At 38.4% G+C, this 15,864-nt stretch overlaps 1 protein-coding gene across 8 annotated transcripts in view; it reads left to right on the top strand.

Annotated features, from left to right (window-relative positions):
* The window catches only part of LOC113094045 (ankyrin repeat and SAM domain-containing protein 1A-like), a 96,705-nt gene that overhangs the window by 78,829 nt on the left and 2,012 nt on the right, over nucleotides 1–15,864 (top strand). For 3 of the 8 annotated variants that reach the window (XM_026259677.1, XM_026259679.1, XM_026259678.1), the window contains 10 exons: nucleotides 4,928–5,026; nucleotides 5,176–5,322; nucleotides 5,519–5,626; nucleotides 6,623–6,790; nucleotides 6,880–7,017; nucleotides 7,196–7,267; nucleotides 8,901–8,987; nucleotides 10,715–10,852; nucleotides 12,233–12,409; nucleotides 13,466–14,389. In XM_026259677.1, coding sequence (XP_026115462.1) covers nucleotides 4,928–5,026; nucleotides 5,176–5,322; nucleotides 5,519–5,626; nucleotides 6,623–6,790; nucleotides 6,880–7,017; nucleotides 7,196–7,267; nucleotides 8,901–8,987; nucleotides 10,715–10,852; nucleotides 12,233–12,409; nucleotides 13,466–13,570 — 1,239 coding nt within the window. In that variant the 3' untranslated portion in view covers nucleotides 13,571–14,389. Of the gene's footprint in view, nucleotides 1–4,927; nucleotides 5,027–5,175; nucleotides 5,323–5,518; nucleotides 5,627–6,622; nucleotides 6,791–6,879; nucleotides 7,018–7,195; nucleotides 7,268–8,900; nucleotides 8,988–10,714; nucleotides 10,853–12,232; nucleotides 12,410–13,465; nucleotides 14,391–15,864 lie in introns of those variants that run through there. The other 5 variants (XR_003287967.1, XM_026259675.1, XM_026259674.1 and 2 more) reach the window with 5 other exon arrangements.

Below are 15,864 nucleotides of genomic sequence, written 5' to 3'. Positions count from 1 at the left end.
GGTAATCAACAATTATTAATAGACGATTTTGCAGGATGTTTTGAAAAAAAGAAAGTAATTGGTGCAACTTTTGACACTCGTGCAGCAAGCTGACGACAGTTCATACGGTACAGATTCCCTTTTACTCAGAAGCCATTTGGTTTTGGACAGGTTAAATGTGTTTGTGAAATACCACTTTCATTTTTCATTTAAACATAATAATAGCAGCAGAAATATACTTCAGTGAAATGTTTATATATACAACCATTACAAATTAAACTAAATATTATCTAAATTGCCTCTTTTTATATTTTTGATCCGATGACAACGCACTAATATTTTCAGAGTCGCTTTAACGTGAAACAGGAAACTCATGAATACGTATGACCCGCCCAGTGACACCAAATATCTCAGAAATCGAAAGTTTCAGAACACCGGCAACTTTAGATTGGCGAAGCCATAATTACTGATGTTGCTGTTCGTCAAGGCCACAAACTCATTTAACCTGTCTAAAAACAAATGACTTATAAGTAAAAGGAAATCTGTACAGTATGAACTGTCGTCAGCTTGCTGCGTGAGTGTCAAAATGTCCTCCACAATTTCACCAAATCCATTTTTCAAAACATTCTGCAAAATCGTCTATTAATAATTGTTGATTACCATCGACTGTGAGTGATGTCACTTCCCAATGCAAACACGCCCAATAAAAGGGCCCCACCCCTGTCACTTGATTGACAGGTTTCCGTGTAGACGTCAGAAATTCAAATGCAAAAGGAATTGCGATTCCATTTGAGTGCAGTGCAAAGAGATTGAAAAGGCAAATGTGGTAATTAATATTGCTATTTAAATATGACAGACTCACAGCTCGTAAGATATGGGAAGCACAATTGCAAACAGACTTTGCATTTCCATATATATATATATATATATATATATATATATATATATACTGAACATTCAGCTTTTATATATATATACTGAACATTTAGCTTTAATCACAGGAATAAATTACATTTTACAATATATTCAAATAAATGCATATTTGGTGAGCAACAGAGAATGTCAAAAACATGTAAAAAAAAAAGTAAAAAAAAAAAAGACTTTACAATGCAAGTGTATTTTTCCAAATAGTTGTTTGTCCATCCATTTACACTACTTTGGAATTCGCCAGAATTTTGCCCGAACTGATGCAAGTAAGTGTCATTCTGTGTTTGGAAAACGTACATTTGAAAAACAGCATTTCAGGATTCTCCTCTCTTTTTTAACTAGTGCAGTTTCATGCATGTTGAAGAACTTCTAAAAGTCCGATCTGAAGTAATGTACTTGCTGTGCTAGATAGAGACACTTTCCCCATTACCCTCCTTTCCCAACTAAACCCAAATGCATTTTTATGGAGATGGAGTGCAGGAGTAAGACTCTGAGGTCTTGCTTTCGTTCAGATACCTGTGGTGAGGTCGTCTCACATCTCTCCAGAAGTGCATTAGCTCCCGCATCCAGCTCCGCTCCATCTTCCCATCCTGTCGTCTCTGCATTTGACTTCTCCTAAATTCACCTCAAAGCAGGCGATCACCTTTGATCACGGATGAGATATGTGATCAGTAAATGAGATGAGCTCGTCTGCTGTGTTTTTGGGTCTTGCATTAAGACGCCACGTCCAATTTTACTTTAATACGTTGCTATTTTTACTTGTGCTTAAATTTTAAAAGGCATTTAAAATTAAAGGGACACAGAGGATTTCAAGAGGAGCAGTATGGGAATTGTAATTTGCTGATGTCAGATGTGAAATGTAGATGCATGATATTCAGTTAAACAGGTTAATTAAGTGTGTTTATCACATCCATTTGTTTCAGCTTAGAACTGTACTCTGCTGTTTGTGTCGTACCTGTGAGAACAGCCTGATTTCTTCAGTGACACTGGAAAATGAGCTGAAGCTATTTGAAGAAGATCTGTATCTCTTTGAGGATATTCAGAGTGAATTGCGTCAGTGTTTTCACACACAAGACGGTTAGCCAATCAGAACAATCTCATTCACATACAGACACCTCAAAGGTACCAAAGCAAAAACTAAATTATTGTTTTTGGTGCAAGAAAAACTTCCAAATAAAATGCTGCAAAATCGTGTGTGTGTGTGTGTGTGTGTGTGTGTGTGTGTCCTGGTATTCCATGCGTTTTGGGGCCCAAAAGTTATAGACATTTATTTGGTCCCCATGAGGAAAACAACTAAGTCATAGAAGTTTATACATGTTAGATCTTGTTTTTGTATATGTATACAGTACTGTATGTTTATGATTTACCTGTGACAATACAATGGGGAATTTTTTGCAAAAATTTGAATTGTTGGAGTTTCTGTAGTTTTTACCAGTTTTCGAGTTGAAAATGGCATGGCCATGCTAGTTTTTAGTGTGTATTAACGATCTTTGAACAAATTTACTGTGCGATCTGAGTGGCTTTTTTTCATTTGCGAACAAATTGTCTCTTAGAAAATGTAATGTGAATACATATGACAAAACACCAACCAAAACCATGAGTTTTGTTTTATCATGGTCAAATGAATTCAGTGGAGGTTGGTTAAAGGACACATGAAATGTTATTGCATTTCCCTGCTGAATAAAAAAAAAAAAACACAGCTAAAACCAGCCTAAGCTGCTTGACTGATAATAGTTGGTCATCCAGCTCGGCCTTTGCTGGTCAGAGCTGGTCAGAAGGCTGGTTTTAGAGGAGTTTCGATCACTTTCTTAGCCGGTCAGGCTGGGAGACCAGCTTAAACCAGCCAAGTTAAGGCTGTAATAATTGTTATTAATAATCGTGATTATAATTTTAATTAAAATAATCATGAATATCAGTTTAACCATTATCGTGGAGCCCTAATGTCAAGTTTTTTCATTTATCACTGACCCAGAAGTGCAGGGGCTCTGAACTTAGCGTCTAATCAGTTCTTGTGAATAAGGCAACACTTGGATGTCATTCACATGATTGCTAGGGTGCAAAATGATTACAAATTCCTCTGTAGTCATAAAGCATCTGCATCATTCCTCAAAGTTAATTCAAGTTCCTCTGCACTGGGGAGATTTCCGCCGAGGTTTTCCTCGGCTCCTAAGCGCACAGATTTCTTTTGATTGCTCATGCGAGCTGTTTTGTGGACTTCCCTTATTAGTGGCTGATTTCCTCCTCTGCCGTCATGAGGAATCTCTCCACAACTGGAATAAAAGTTTTATTCTCAGATGTCTTTGTGAAATCAGATAGCTCTAAAAAACATTATTTCTTTGCAAACTTTGCAAAGTCTCTGGAGCTGAGAGTCAGACAAGCTTTTATCACTGCCATATGCTAAAGCAAACATCGCTGTTATATATCTGCACTTTGGGATTTAAATGCTAAGTATACAAATATTTGCTTGTGATTGGAAAAGGAATGAGAAAGTCAGTGAATGAAAAGTGACATTAGTTAGCTACAGAAAATCTGTAGCAGCGTTTTGAACTCTCTTTAGTGTTTAACTATGTTTTGGAGCCACTGAATATGCAACCTCCATTTGTGTCATCGTCACATTATCCCATCCATATCTATATGTGTTGAACTCCGAGATCTGATTTCAGTCTGTACTGAAGGCTGATAATGAGAGAAGAAGAGTTAAGTGGATTGGAAAGAGAGAGAGAGCAGAATGGAGACAGATTGATCCACCTTGACCTTTCTGCGTTCATCTGCTGTTTCTTCACTCAGTGATTTGGGCAGTTTCACTCCGGCCTGTTCCCCGTCTCTCACTATCACAGAATGAGCAGACGAGACTTAAAGTGGTTCAGATCGCTCGTGTTCGAGTAGAGTGAGGGATGACAGACAGTGTGATCTTGTTTGATTCAGAGCAGATCTGCACCTTCCTTCATTGTCTGTTCTGGAATGGAAAGTGTCAGGGGGATGAACAGGACATTTGGGATCATTGACTGTTTGACTTTCTGCATGTCTTGTAGCAGGTGTGCAGGTTTCTACTTTGTATGTTCACCGGAGTGCTGTGTGAAGAGACAAGATCACATGCGATCGAAACCTAGTCTATGATTAATACACAGTTATGAGGAGCAGGTGTGAACAAAAAGCCAGCTGGTGAATGATTAACAGATGACATGATCACTTTTCTCTCACTTCACGCTGTTCATGATTAGGATACTACGATAGGCTTGTGATTATTGTTGTATGTTCTTTTTCTTCATTGGTTTTGTTGTGGTTTGCTTTTTGTTCATGTTTTACAGGTTTTGATTTGTATTTGATTTTTAGTTTAGCTTTTTGTTGCTTGTTTTGTTGTTTTGCTGTAATTATTTTGTTTTGTGTTGCTTTTGTTTTTGTTCTGCTTTGTTTTGCTTATTGTGGCTTGCTTTGTTTTTTGTTTTTTAGTTATGTTTTTTTTTTTGTTGTTGTTGTTTTAGTGCTTGTTTTGGTATGGTTATGGTTTGATTTTAGCAGTGAAATGCTCTTGAAGAATGGATTGGAGCTGAATGATTGTGTTTCAGTGTGTGTCAGTATGTGAATGGACTCTGTCTCTCTGTGTCGGCACACAATGACAGCCAGTGCTCAAAGGAGTCATTATTTTCTCCACAGCATACAGTTTGTGGTTCATGTAATGGTCACATGCAAACACAGAAGCTCAGTTTGTGGGCACTGTTAATCGGTCAATTCACAGTAATCACAGTTCACTGTTTGTTGATAGTAGATGTGGTTTTCAGATGACCATCAATGCTTCCAGGTGTTTTTCTTTGCCCTGCAATACATTGAATTAAACCTTGTTTTTGTTTTGTTTTATTTCAGAAATAAATAATAATAAATTTACCAGGTGGTGCATTATTGCCACACACTATTGATATGGGCTTGTGCGTTTACTGTAGGTAGTTTGTTGTGATGTTGTGTACTGTATGTTGTATTTTCGTCTTGTTTTTCACCTGATGTGTGTGTGTGTATGTTTGTGTAGGGAAATGACGTAATGGAAGAGCAAGACCTGAGAGAGATTGGCATCACGGATCCGGCTCATCGCAGGAAGATCCTCAGTGCTGCACGTTCTCTACCAAAGGTCTGTTTCGGTCTAAAATGCTCTGACGAGGATTGTCTCATGCTAATAATCTCTTCATGCACTTAACGGTATTATAATAATATCCGTTGTATGTCGGCAGGTAGTGTATCTGTGTCTGAAGTTCGTTGTGTGTTGTTTGATCTGTGCAGGTGAAAGCGTTAGGCTGTGACGGCAGCACGTCCCTCTCTGCGTGGCTGGACGTCCTGGGTCTTCAGGAATACCTGCCGAACTTCCTGTCCAGCGGCTATCGCACGCTAGAATGTGTGAAGAACCTGTGGGAGCTGGAGATCGTCAATGTGAGACATTTACAGTATTGACTTTTTGTTGTTTGTTTTATATGAAGTATTATATGAAGTATTTACATAGTTTACATTTTAAAAATTCAGTTTCTTGGTTCTGATTCATTCGGTGGGGAACAGGGTATTTATGTTGCCTGATAGAAATGAAGAGTGTGATTGTTGCCTTGGTTGTTGATGTGTTTTATGTCTGTAGGTGCTGAAGATCACATTGTTGGGCCACAGGAAAAGGATTATTGCATCGTTAGCTGAACGGCCGTATGAGGAGCCTCCGGTCAAACCACCCCGCCTCTCTCAGATCAGAGTGAGTACTGCTCTGTACACCCATACTGACACATACTAGAACAGTCTTTAGGCGAAGTGGACTTCAAGTAGACCATGTGACTGAGGGACAGAATTACAGTCTGTTCAGTTTGTCATGTTTTAGGTTAGGTCAGTACAGCTTTTTTGTTGCAAGATTGTTCTCTTTATGAATATTTTGGCTTGACACACTGATTAATTTGTTTAATAAAATAAAAAAAATTAAAAAAATATAATAATCCAAATATTTGATCTATAAATGTGTATTCATTTGATTGTTTAAAAAAAAATCAAAAGTTGTGTTGGTTTTTTTTTATCTATTATTTTGCAGGGTTTTTGCTTTTGTTATCTTCATATTTAAAATAAATTTAAAATATATTTTTTATATATCATTTTTTATATATATATATATATATATATATATATATATATATATATATATATATATATATATATATATATATCATTTTTTTACCTCATTTTTATATTTATATATATAATATGAAGTCTACCTGTTCAAGCAGTTCATGCCAGAGTCCAAGATTTCTTAAACAAAATGAATATCTTATGAAATTGTTGGTTTAAACTCTCTTATGGAATAATTTTTCAGCAAATGTTCAAAGAGTTTTTATCTAAAAATTTTCATGACTGTAATTCAAAATAAAAAACTAAATAAAGTCATTTTTAAGTTTTTCTTTTTTCTTTTTCTCCCATCACTTCCCCTTAACTCTCTTACCATAATGTGAAATACAATTTAATTCAGTTCTCTTTGTCCACTAAAGCTTTAGAATAAGTTGTGTGGTTTCCTCCATTGAAACACCCAGGTTGAAAACAGTTTGCACTTGTGTCCCTCGTGGCCTCATTTTTATTCACAACAAATGAATTCTGGCATCAACCCTGAGTACAGTCTAGAACACAGTGCAGTTTACTGTGAGCTCATTTCTGGACGAGGACATCTTTGAGGTTGGCTGATCTCCCTCATTGAGCGCTTCTTTTGCAGTGTCAGGATCTCATGTCCCAGACCTCGTCTCCTCTCAGTCACTCAGACTCCTACACGCGCTCCATGGATCCCCTGTTACCTGCTGCTGATTCTGGGAGGAGGAGGGGTCCCGACTCAGAATATGACCTGGCTGTTCGACAGCGGCCCAACGACAGACCACAGCCGCAGGTGAGTCACACTCCACCGATCCTTCTGTTTCTGCTCAAATCATGCACATTAGGTTCAGCTTATCCTGAAATTGTTCTTCCTCTCTAAAGGAGAGATTTGAGGAACGTCAACGGGAGCCTCGCTTGACCTTACGACCCCCGAGTCAGGCGGCGCCGTACACACCGGTCCAGAACTGGCACCATCAGCCCGAGAAGCTCATCTTCGAATCATGCGGCTACGAGGCCAACGTAATGATATTTCTATCGCACAACAGCCTCTTTATATAATAATAGGGTCATAACTCATATTGAGGGGACGGGTTATGAAATCATCCGAACCCTTGATTGTGTTTCGATAATGTGATTTAACTGTTTGTCACTGAAACTGAAATCTGTGTCTCTCCCTGTCTTTCTGCTCATTCTGCAGTATCTGGGCTCGATGCTCATTAAAGAACTAAGAGGAACAGAGTCAACGCAGGACGCCTGTGCTAAAATGAGGGTAGGTGTTCACAGAGTCTTCAGCCAATGGGAGCTCAAGGTCTCCTGTGAGGAGTCACGCCAGGACGCTGACATTAGTATTATATTCTGGAACGGGCAGCAAGCAGCGCTGTCAGAGAAAATGCCACCCATGCGAGTCCTCCACGGGGCACTAGCGCAAAAAAGGACAGTTTCATAATATTTGGCTAACAAGGTCCATGCAGAAAGTGGAAAATGGACTGGCGCTTCATTGCACTGTCCTGTGTGTGAGAGACAGACTGTTGTGATTAATAATCAAGCAGATCGGTTTGCTCAGCTGGTCAGTGCAGAGATGTTCAGCCACACTTCATGACAAGACACAAACTACAGGTCTTTAAGAAATCTGTCCCTTAAATATTTGCATTGGCCATTGGTAAATCTTACAATGAAACTGGACACATCTCATCCCAAAATATTAATGATAATAATAATAAAACATTTTAAGGACTATTAAGGCTTTTAGCATCATGACATTGATTTTCGTGAAAATTAAGTACATTTTAACTTAATTCCTCATTACTGTAATTTACATTACTAATTCATTTTTTTTTTATTGATATTTGTGACCCTGAACCACAAAACCTTAAATCTTAAGTGTCAATTTTTTTTTATTAATCGAGATCATCATATATCATCTGAAATTTGAATAAATAAGCTTTCGATTGATGTATGGTTTGTTAGGATCAGACGATATTTGGCTGAGATGCAACTATTAGAAAACCTGGAATCTGAGGATGCAATTAAATCTAAATACTGAGAAAATCACCGTTGAAGATGTTTACAGTAGGACATTTTCAAAATGTCTTCATGGAACATGATCTTTACTTAATATCCTAATATCCTAAAAAAAAAAATTTGGTCATTTTGACCCATACATTGCTACAAATATACCCCAGAGACTTTAATTATAAATGGGGAATAATAATAACAATAATAAACATGGGTAAAAATACATTGTTTATTACAACAAATACTGTTATGGTGCATGGTGTCTAATACTATATTTTAATATTGTTTACTATTTATTTTTATTTATTTGTTAGTTTGTTTGTTTTTAACTGCAGTGGTTCTCAACCTTTTAGATTCAGGGCTGTCCACTGTTCAACATAACGTATGAAGGTTTCAATATATATTAATAAAAAGATATTATATCCATTTTTTTCCCTGCAGCTGTGATGAAGCTGCTTGTTTCAGAATTTGTATTAACAGAAACTGAAAGTGTTGATTGTTAATTGAACCAGAAGTTTTGAAGCCGCATGAAAACTGAATATTATTCAATTTTTAAACCTTTTAATGTAGTTACAGTAAACTATTTAATATAATAATAAAGCTGTATTAATTTAAATACTTTTAAGCCATCCTGTGCCTCCTTTGGATGTTTGCTGAGGCCCCCTAGTGGGACCCTGTTTTACAGTATTGAAAATTTTGGAACAAAATATGTTATGGTGTTTGCCATACAATCATTCGATCAATGCATTTGTATTGAAATATTCTGAGTATTATATTAACCCCATATGTTCTGAAACACATTAACAAATGTCCTATAACTCTCTCTCTCTCTCTCTCTCTCTCTCTCTCTCTCTCTCTCTCTCTCTCTCTCTCTCTCTCTCTCTCAGAGGTCGACAGAACAGATGAGGAAGATCCCCACCATCGTCCTCTCCATCACGTACAAGGGTGTGAAATTCATTGATGCTGTCAACAAGGTGATGACATCATCCCCCTCTGTCATTCCCCCCCGAGCAGGCAGATAAAGAGCGGGTCATTAAACTGAAGCCTCTGGCTCACGGGCGTCACATGACTGATAAACAGGCGCACTGAGGAACTCAGATTTATGGAGTGACTCTTGGCTGATCTTGAGCTCTTTGTCATATTCTCAATGCTAAAGGTCACAGGTGTCTGATAGAGGCTCCTAGTTGTATTTTTTGTTTTTGTTAAAGTTTTATTCATTTTTGAGTCAGTAGGCATTGCATTGACATTAATTGATCATTGTTATGGTAAAAACTATAAAATATTTTGAGGTAGTTTTAGGAAACTGATTTCAGTAATGAGATCATCTGTCCATCTCCACCCTTCCATCTCTCCACCCAATCCATCAAACCTTCCATCTCTCCACCCATCCATCCCAACACCCATCTCTCCACCCAGTCCATCCCATCCATCTATCTCTCCACCCATCCATCCCACCATACACCCATCCATCTCTACACCCAGTCCATCAAACCATCCATCTCTCCACCCATCCATCCCACCATCCATCTCTCCACCCAGTCCATCTCATCCATCTATCTCTCCACCCATCCATCTCTCCACCCAGTCCATCCCATCCATCTATCTCTCCACCCATCCATCCCACCATCCACCATCCATCTCTACACCCAGTCCATCAAACCATCCATCTCTCCACCCATCCATCCCACCATCCATCTCTCCACCCAGTCCATCTCATCCATCTATCTCTCCACCCATCCATCTCTCCACCCAGTCCATCCCATCCATCTATCTCTCCACCCATCCATCCCACCATCCACCATCCATCTCTACACCCAGTCCATCAAACCATCCATCTCTCCACCCATCCATCCCACCATCCATCTCTCCACCCAGTCCATCTCATCCATCTATCTCTCCACCCATCCATCTCTCCACCCAGTCCATCCCATCCATCCCACCATCCACCATCCATCTCTACACCCAGTCCATCAAACCATCCATCTCTCCACCCAGTCCATCTCATCCATCTATCTCTCCACCCATCCATCCCACCATCCATCTCTCCACCTAGTCCATCTCATCCATCCATCTTTCCACCCAGTCCATCCCATCCATCTATCTCTCCACCCAGTCCATCTCTCCACCCATCCATCCCACCATCTATCTCTCCACCCATCCATCCACCCATCCATCTCTACACCCAATCCATACTATGCCATCCATTCCTTCCCATCCTCCCAATCCATTCAATCCATCCCACCATCCATCTCTCCACCCAGTACATCCCATCCATCTACTCATCCATCTCTCCACCCAGTCCATCCCATCCATCTACTCATCCATCTCTCCACCCAGTCCATCCCATCCATATATCTCTCCACCCATCCATCTCTACACCCAATCTATACTATGCCATCCTTCCTTCCCATCCTCCCAATCCATTCAATCCATCCCATCCATTCATCAAGCCATCCCATCCCATCCTGTCTACCCAATCTATTCTATCTGTCCATCCATCCATCAATCCAGTCTGTCGCTCCATCCAATTACTTCACCCAATCTATCCCATGCATCTAATTGTATTCATCAGTATCAACAGATATTGATTGTTTTAATTATTCATGTGAGAACTGTAGTAGTAGTAAGGCGTTTTTGTTTGTTTGCTTTTGCTGAAATTCTTGGATCTGTTGGCTAATGTCACTTTGGTTTGTGTGTGCAGAACATCATTGCAGAACATGAGATCAGGAACATATCTTGTGCGGCTCAGGACCCAGAGGACCTCTGCACGTTTGCTTACATCACTAAAGATCTGCAGAGCAGCCATCATTACTGCCACGTGTTCAGCACCATAGACGTGGTGAGACAAACATACACTGTTTAAGAGATGAGCGCTTCCTACATTAGTAGTTCTCAGCTGCTTTGCTTCAGTTCTGTGTACTGATTTACAGTGTCTCAAAAACACATCACTTTTGTTTCTTTTTGCAGATGTAAAATTAATTGAAAACCCCCAAATTTGCATTTCTTCTTATTTTTTTCCCTGCTGTCTGTGATGGTCAGTACAGACCTGTTTAATGACCAGCAAATGAGAACTAATGCTCTGAAATACTCATTTTTGGGGGGCATTAAGAGTCTCTCTCTCTCTCTCTCTCTCTCTGTGGTGTGCAGAGCGCCGTGGGCCAATTGCCAGGCTTCTGATAGTATCACAATGAGTTTTATAGGAGAGGTTGTGAGCAGCAGCCCATTAAAATGACATTGATAATACATCTGCCTGAATGATACAGACACACACTAGACCTATCATTGCCTCAAATACTTACAGCCGGACTCTAATAGAGCTGCAGCTAGCAGTACATTTGATAATACACAAATCATGTGATTATTAGAACTGATCAGGTGATTATTGCAACAATTGATATACTGCGATTGATACATTTTTATTTTAGTTAAGAGTTGATTAGACAATGAATATATCTTTTGAAAATACATTTGAATTACTTTTTAATATAGAAATTTCATTTTGGTTTTGATCAAAATTGACATTAAAGACATTGTAATGTTTGCATGCATCTGGACTACATTGAATAATCCTGGTTCCAGAGTTTATTTACACAGCCTGCTGCTTTATTAATTTAGATTTAATTAATAATTCATTTCATATGAAAGCAAAAAAGGGCCAGACATTCCTTTTTAGATGCTCTAAAATTTGAGTTCCCTTCCATTCTGATTGTGTCAAATGATGTTATTTGTAGACCGCGTTAGATATGTAATACTCTTGTCTTCAAAAGCTTGTTAAGAAAAAAGAAACCGGCTGAACTTACAAGCCCTTTTTTTCCTTCTTTTTTTTTTGTGGAGGATCTGCAAGTTTATTTTCAATACTACAGTGTTTGTTTTTGACAGATTAGAAAAGAAGAAAAAAATCAGTGTTTCCATATCTTTCATTACACTCAACAGTATCTACAGCCGTCCTGGTCTTAACTTTTCAGAGACTCTCTGATGTGTAATTATATAAAAAGCTGCTCTATATGACATAGCTAAGCTTATTGAGTTCACAAGCCTCTTAAGTGCAGAATAATGTTGGAGGCCTGTATGAATGTATTGATGGATGATGCTGTTGATGAGGCTATTAAAGAGACTTCTGAAGATGGATTGAAATCATTTGAATACTTTGATCATTTCTTAATAGTGGTTTAAGTACTTCTTCATGATCCTAAATCAGCGTGTCTCCACCTCCCGACAGAACCTGACCTATGAGATCATCCTGACACTGGGACAGGCGTTTGAAGTGGCCTATCAGCTGGCCCTGCAGGCCCAGAGGACCAGACAACAGCCGAGCGCAGCCGGAGCCACCGAGATCATCCAGACCAAGAGCAGCAGACCTGTCCCCAAACCACGAGGGAGCATGCGCAAGTCAGGGGTGAGAGCGCACACACACACACACACACACACACGCATACAAACACACACCCGTACACACACACACACACACATACAAACACACACCCATACACACACAAACACACACACACACACAGTTTTGTAACATCAAATCTAACTAAATATTCCAGAGTTTTGTTTTTAGACACTTTGTGAGGTTCACTACAGTGTGAGTTAGTAAGATTGTTTAAATGTTTGTAAGATCAGTCTTTTTGCTCACCAGTGTTGTCTATTTAATCAAAAACCTAGTAATAAAATCATAATATTGTGAAATATTATTACAGTTTAAAAATGTTTTCTATGTGAATATATTTTAAAATCTGCTTTATTTCTGTGATCAAAGCTGTATTTTCAGCATCATTCTCATATGCTGATATGCTTCTCAAGAAACATTTCTGATTATGATCAATGTTTAAAACATTGCCTTTTAATGTTTTTGTTGAAAACTGAAAATATTGTTCATGAATCTTTGATGAATAGAAATTTCGACAGCTTTTATTTGTAATAGAAATGTTTTCAAACATTCTAAATGTCTCTATTTAATTTTTTTTATGAAATGAATGCATCCTTGCTTATAAAAATATCATTTTCTTAAACAAAATGAACATACAGTATGCAAACACATGCAGACATATGCAAAAACTAGCCTAATTATAATACTAATATATTTTTTTTCGATATGAACAAATATACAATGTTATATAATTAGTTTGAAAGCTAGCTTTTCTTTACCAAATTGAATCAGAAAAACAAAAAACTGACCGCTGAATCCTAAAGTGAAATGATCCTCTGTCTGTCTGTGTTTGTAGTCCGGTCACTGCTCTTCAGTTCAGCTGTATTCTTCTTCTCATTCTTTACACTTTCCTCCGCTCTATTTCTGTGTTGGTCCTTTATTACTTCAGTAGCTCAAACTCCCATGGTTCCTCTCTTTCTGTGACCGATCCTTCTGAGCAGCGCCTGCAGCACTGCGGAGCCCCCTGCTGGTTCTTTGAGGAGTTACACACAGGGTATTTACGTGTCTCCTCTGCTGTTTCAGGTGGAAGCGATGGATGTGGACGCTCAGAGCAGTGCAACCTGGATCCTGGACTCCAAAGATCCCAAGCGCACCGTCAGCACCAAGTACGAGACCACCATATTCTGACCGGACCGCCCCCTCGCACCCTTTCCTCTCGCTCCGTGCCTTCACTCTCTAGATAGACTGTGACCGAACTCCTTCCCCCTCGCTGTCCTGCACACAGAAGCCTCCTCTCTGTTCTCCGTCTGTCTCACACAGCTCTGGCTGTTCTCTCTGTCCTGACGTAGCCCTTTAAGTTGGTTCAGGTAGGAGCCCCTCTCACCTGTAGTCGTTTCCTAACTGGTTTGAAACCAAAGTAAAGCTCTGCTGAGGACCAGTGCTGTCGTTTAACCTTCCTGCTTCAGTCGTGAAGAAACTAACATTTCCTACTCCATCCTGCTCAAAGGACCCTCCCTCCATTTCTCACTCAGTTTTTCTTCTCTTAACTAGTCTGTCTCTCTTCTCCCCTTCTGTGGTGCTGGTCTGCTCCAGGCGTCGACCGCTGTGAGACACTGATGAAGACTTCCTCTTCCTCTTCTTCAGTCTGAGCTCAAACACCTGGACTCCACTAAACATGTAGCATCAGATCAAAACAGTCCCCGCCGCCAAGGATTACGATATAAAGCACTTTCCATCAATACGGTACATTTTGGTGTCCCGTAATTTTTTTACATTTATTTTTTCATGCAGTAAAGGCACAGATGAAACATTTAGAAATAGAACTAATGAGGAAACATGTGAGAAAGATGTAAAAATAAAGGGGTGTTTTAATTGACCTAAATAAATTACCAAATTAATAATTTATTGACTTTAATTACCAAAACAGTTAAACACATTTAAACATAAATGTCCCACAATTTGAGTGAAATGTCATTTACTTCAAAAAAAAAAAAAAAATCAGCATTTTTATTTTTTTCACAAATTAGTATTGACTATTATTGTCAACTTCAACTACTGTTTTATTTTATTTCATATTTTATTTATATTTTTTCATGTTCTATTTTATGTTGTTTTTTTGTTTTATTTTGTTTTTTGTTTACATTTTTTGTAAATGTATTTTTTATTAATTTAAGTGAATGTAGTGAATGTATTTTTTTATTAGTTTGTTTTTATTTTATTAGTTGATTTAATATCTATTTTTTTATTGTTTTATTTATCTTAATAAAATGTAATTTATTTAATAAAAAACATAAATCAGGTTTTTTAACTGTATTTAAACAGGAATTGATTTATAAGGAATATTTGTATAATCATCTCATAATAACTGCACAGTTTTTGGTTGATGGACAAAGTCTTCTGAAGGCTAAGCTCTTTTCACTTTGCTATGAAGACACAAAAGGACTTCACAGGTTTTAAGCCCCATTTTGTACCTGTTTTGTGGAAAGTGCCAGTAGATTATCAGATTATCACTTGTTGGGCTTCTTTTATCTTGCATACTGGCATCTAAACCTTTTATAATGGGCTGTGAGGACTAGATGGATTTTATTTAGTCCAGTTATGTTCCTATGCACATCTGATAGATGATACACGTTCTGTCCTCCCCTCACGAGACATTAGATGAGACATTAGACCGCTGGCAGAAGCCTGCTCCAGTGCATTAGAAGTTAACTGAATTGGATCGAAGTACCTCACTGTACATGTAATTTGCCTCCAGTTTATGGATTTGCGTAGAGCACTGTGATTTGATGTTGTCTTAAGTCTGAGTTGGAGAACTAGGCTGGGCCTAAACGTCTGAACCAAATCACACAGAGGTGTCTGAACACACCGCCTGCTCAAAATGTGTCCGATGTCAAGGAATCAAAGTAAAAAGTAGTAAGAGCTGTTTAAAGCAGACTAAAGTCAGTGCTGTGGTGAACATGGGTTTGTAAAGTTCGAGCTGTGGTTTGGGTTTTATTTTCTGGTCTTATGGATTTAAAGGTGGAATTATATGCATATATTCTTCACAAGCCTTAACAATCCTCATGTGATCACATGAATTATGGGTGCTTAAGCATTTACAAGTTCATACCATTTATATTATATTTTTTTCTCTCTCATTTTTTCTGAACAATCTGCTTTTTCTGTTGCTGTCCTTTCCTCAAATCCTATTCCCTTGGACCCTAAAGGCTAGTCATCTGTAATGCCCAATAAACAATGGTGCATCATCCTTTTGAACCAGATTATGTAATTACATCCTGATCATATCACAAAATAAAGCCTGATTTGAGCAAAGCACGGTGGCATTAACACATGCATATGAAATATCGTCTGAAGATGGGAGTGTGTACCCATCATACGAGATTTTCTTTACGAAAGTCAGCGCTAACCTTTGGCAGCTAGTGTCAATTTGCTAAATCATAGCAAAAATCTGGGCAACATTCATGCAGTGTATTTCATTCTTA

The sequence above is a fragment of the Carassius auratus genome, unplaced genomic scaffold (genome assembly GCF_003368295.1).
Source record: "Carassius auratus strain Wakin unplaced genomic scaffold, ASM336829v1 scaf_tig00215236, whole genome shotgun sequence".
Classification (NCBI taxonomy): Eukaryota; Metazoa; Chordata; class Actinopteri; order Cypriniformes; family Cyprinidae; genus Carassius; species Carassius auratus.
The sequence above is the reverse complement of the archived record's forward strand: the minus strand, read 5'-3'. Positions and strand labels throughout refer to the sequence as shown.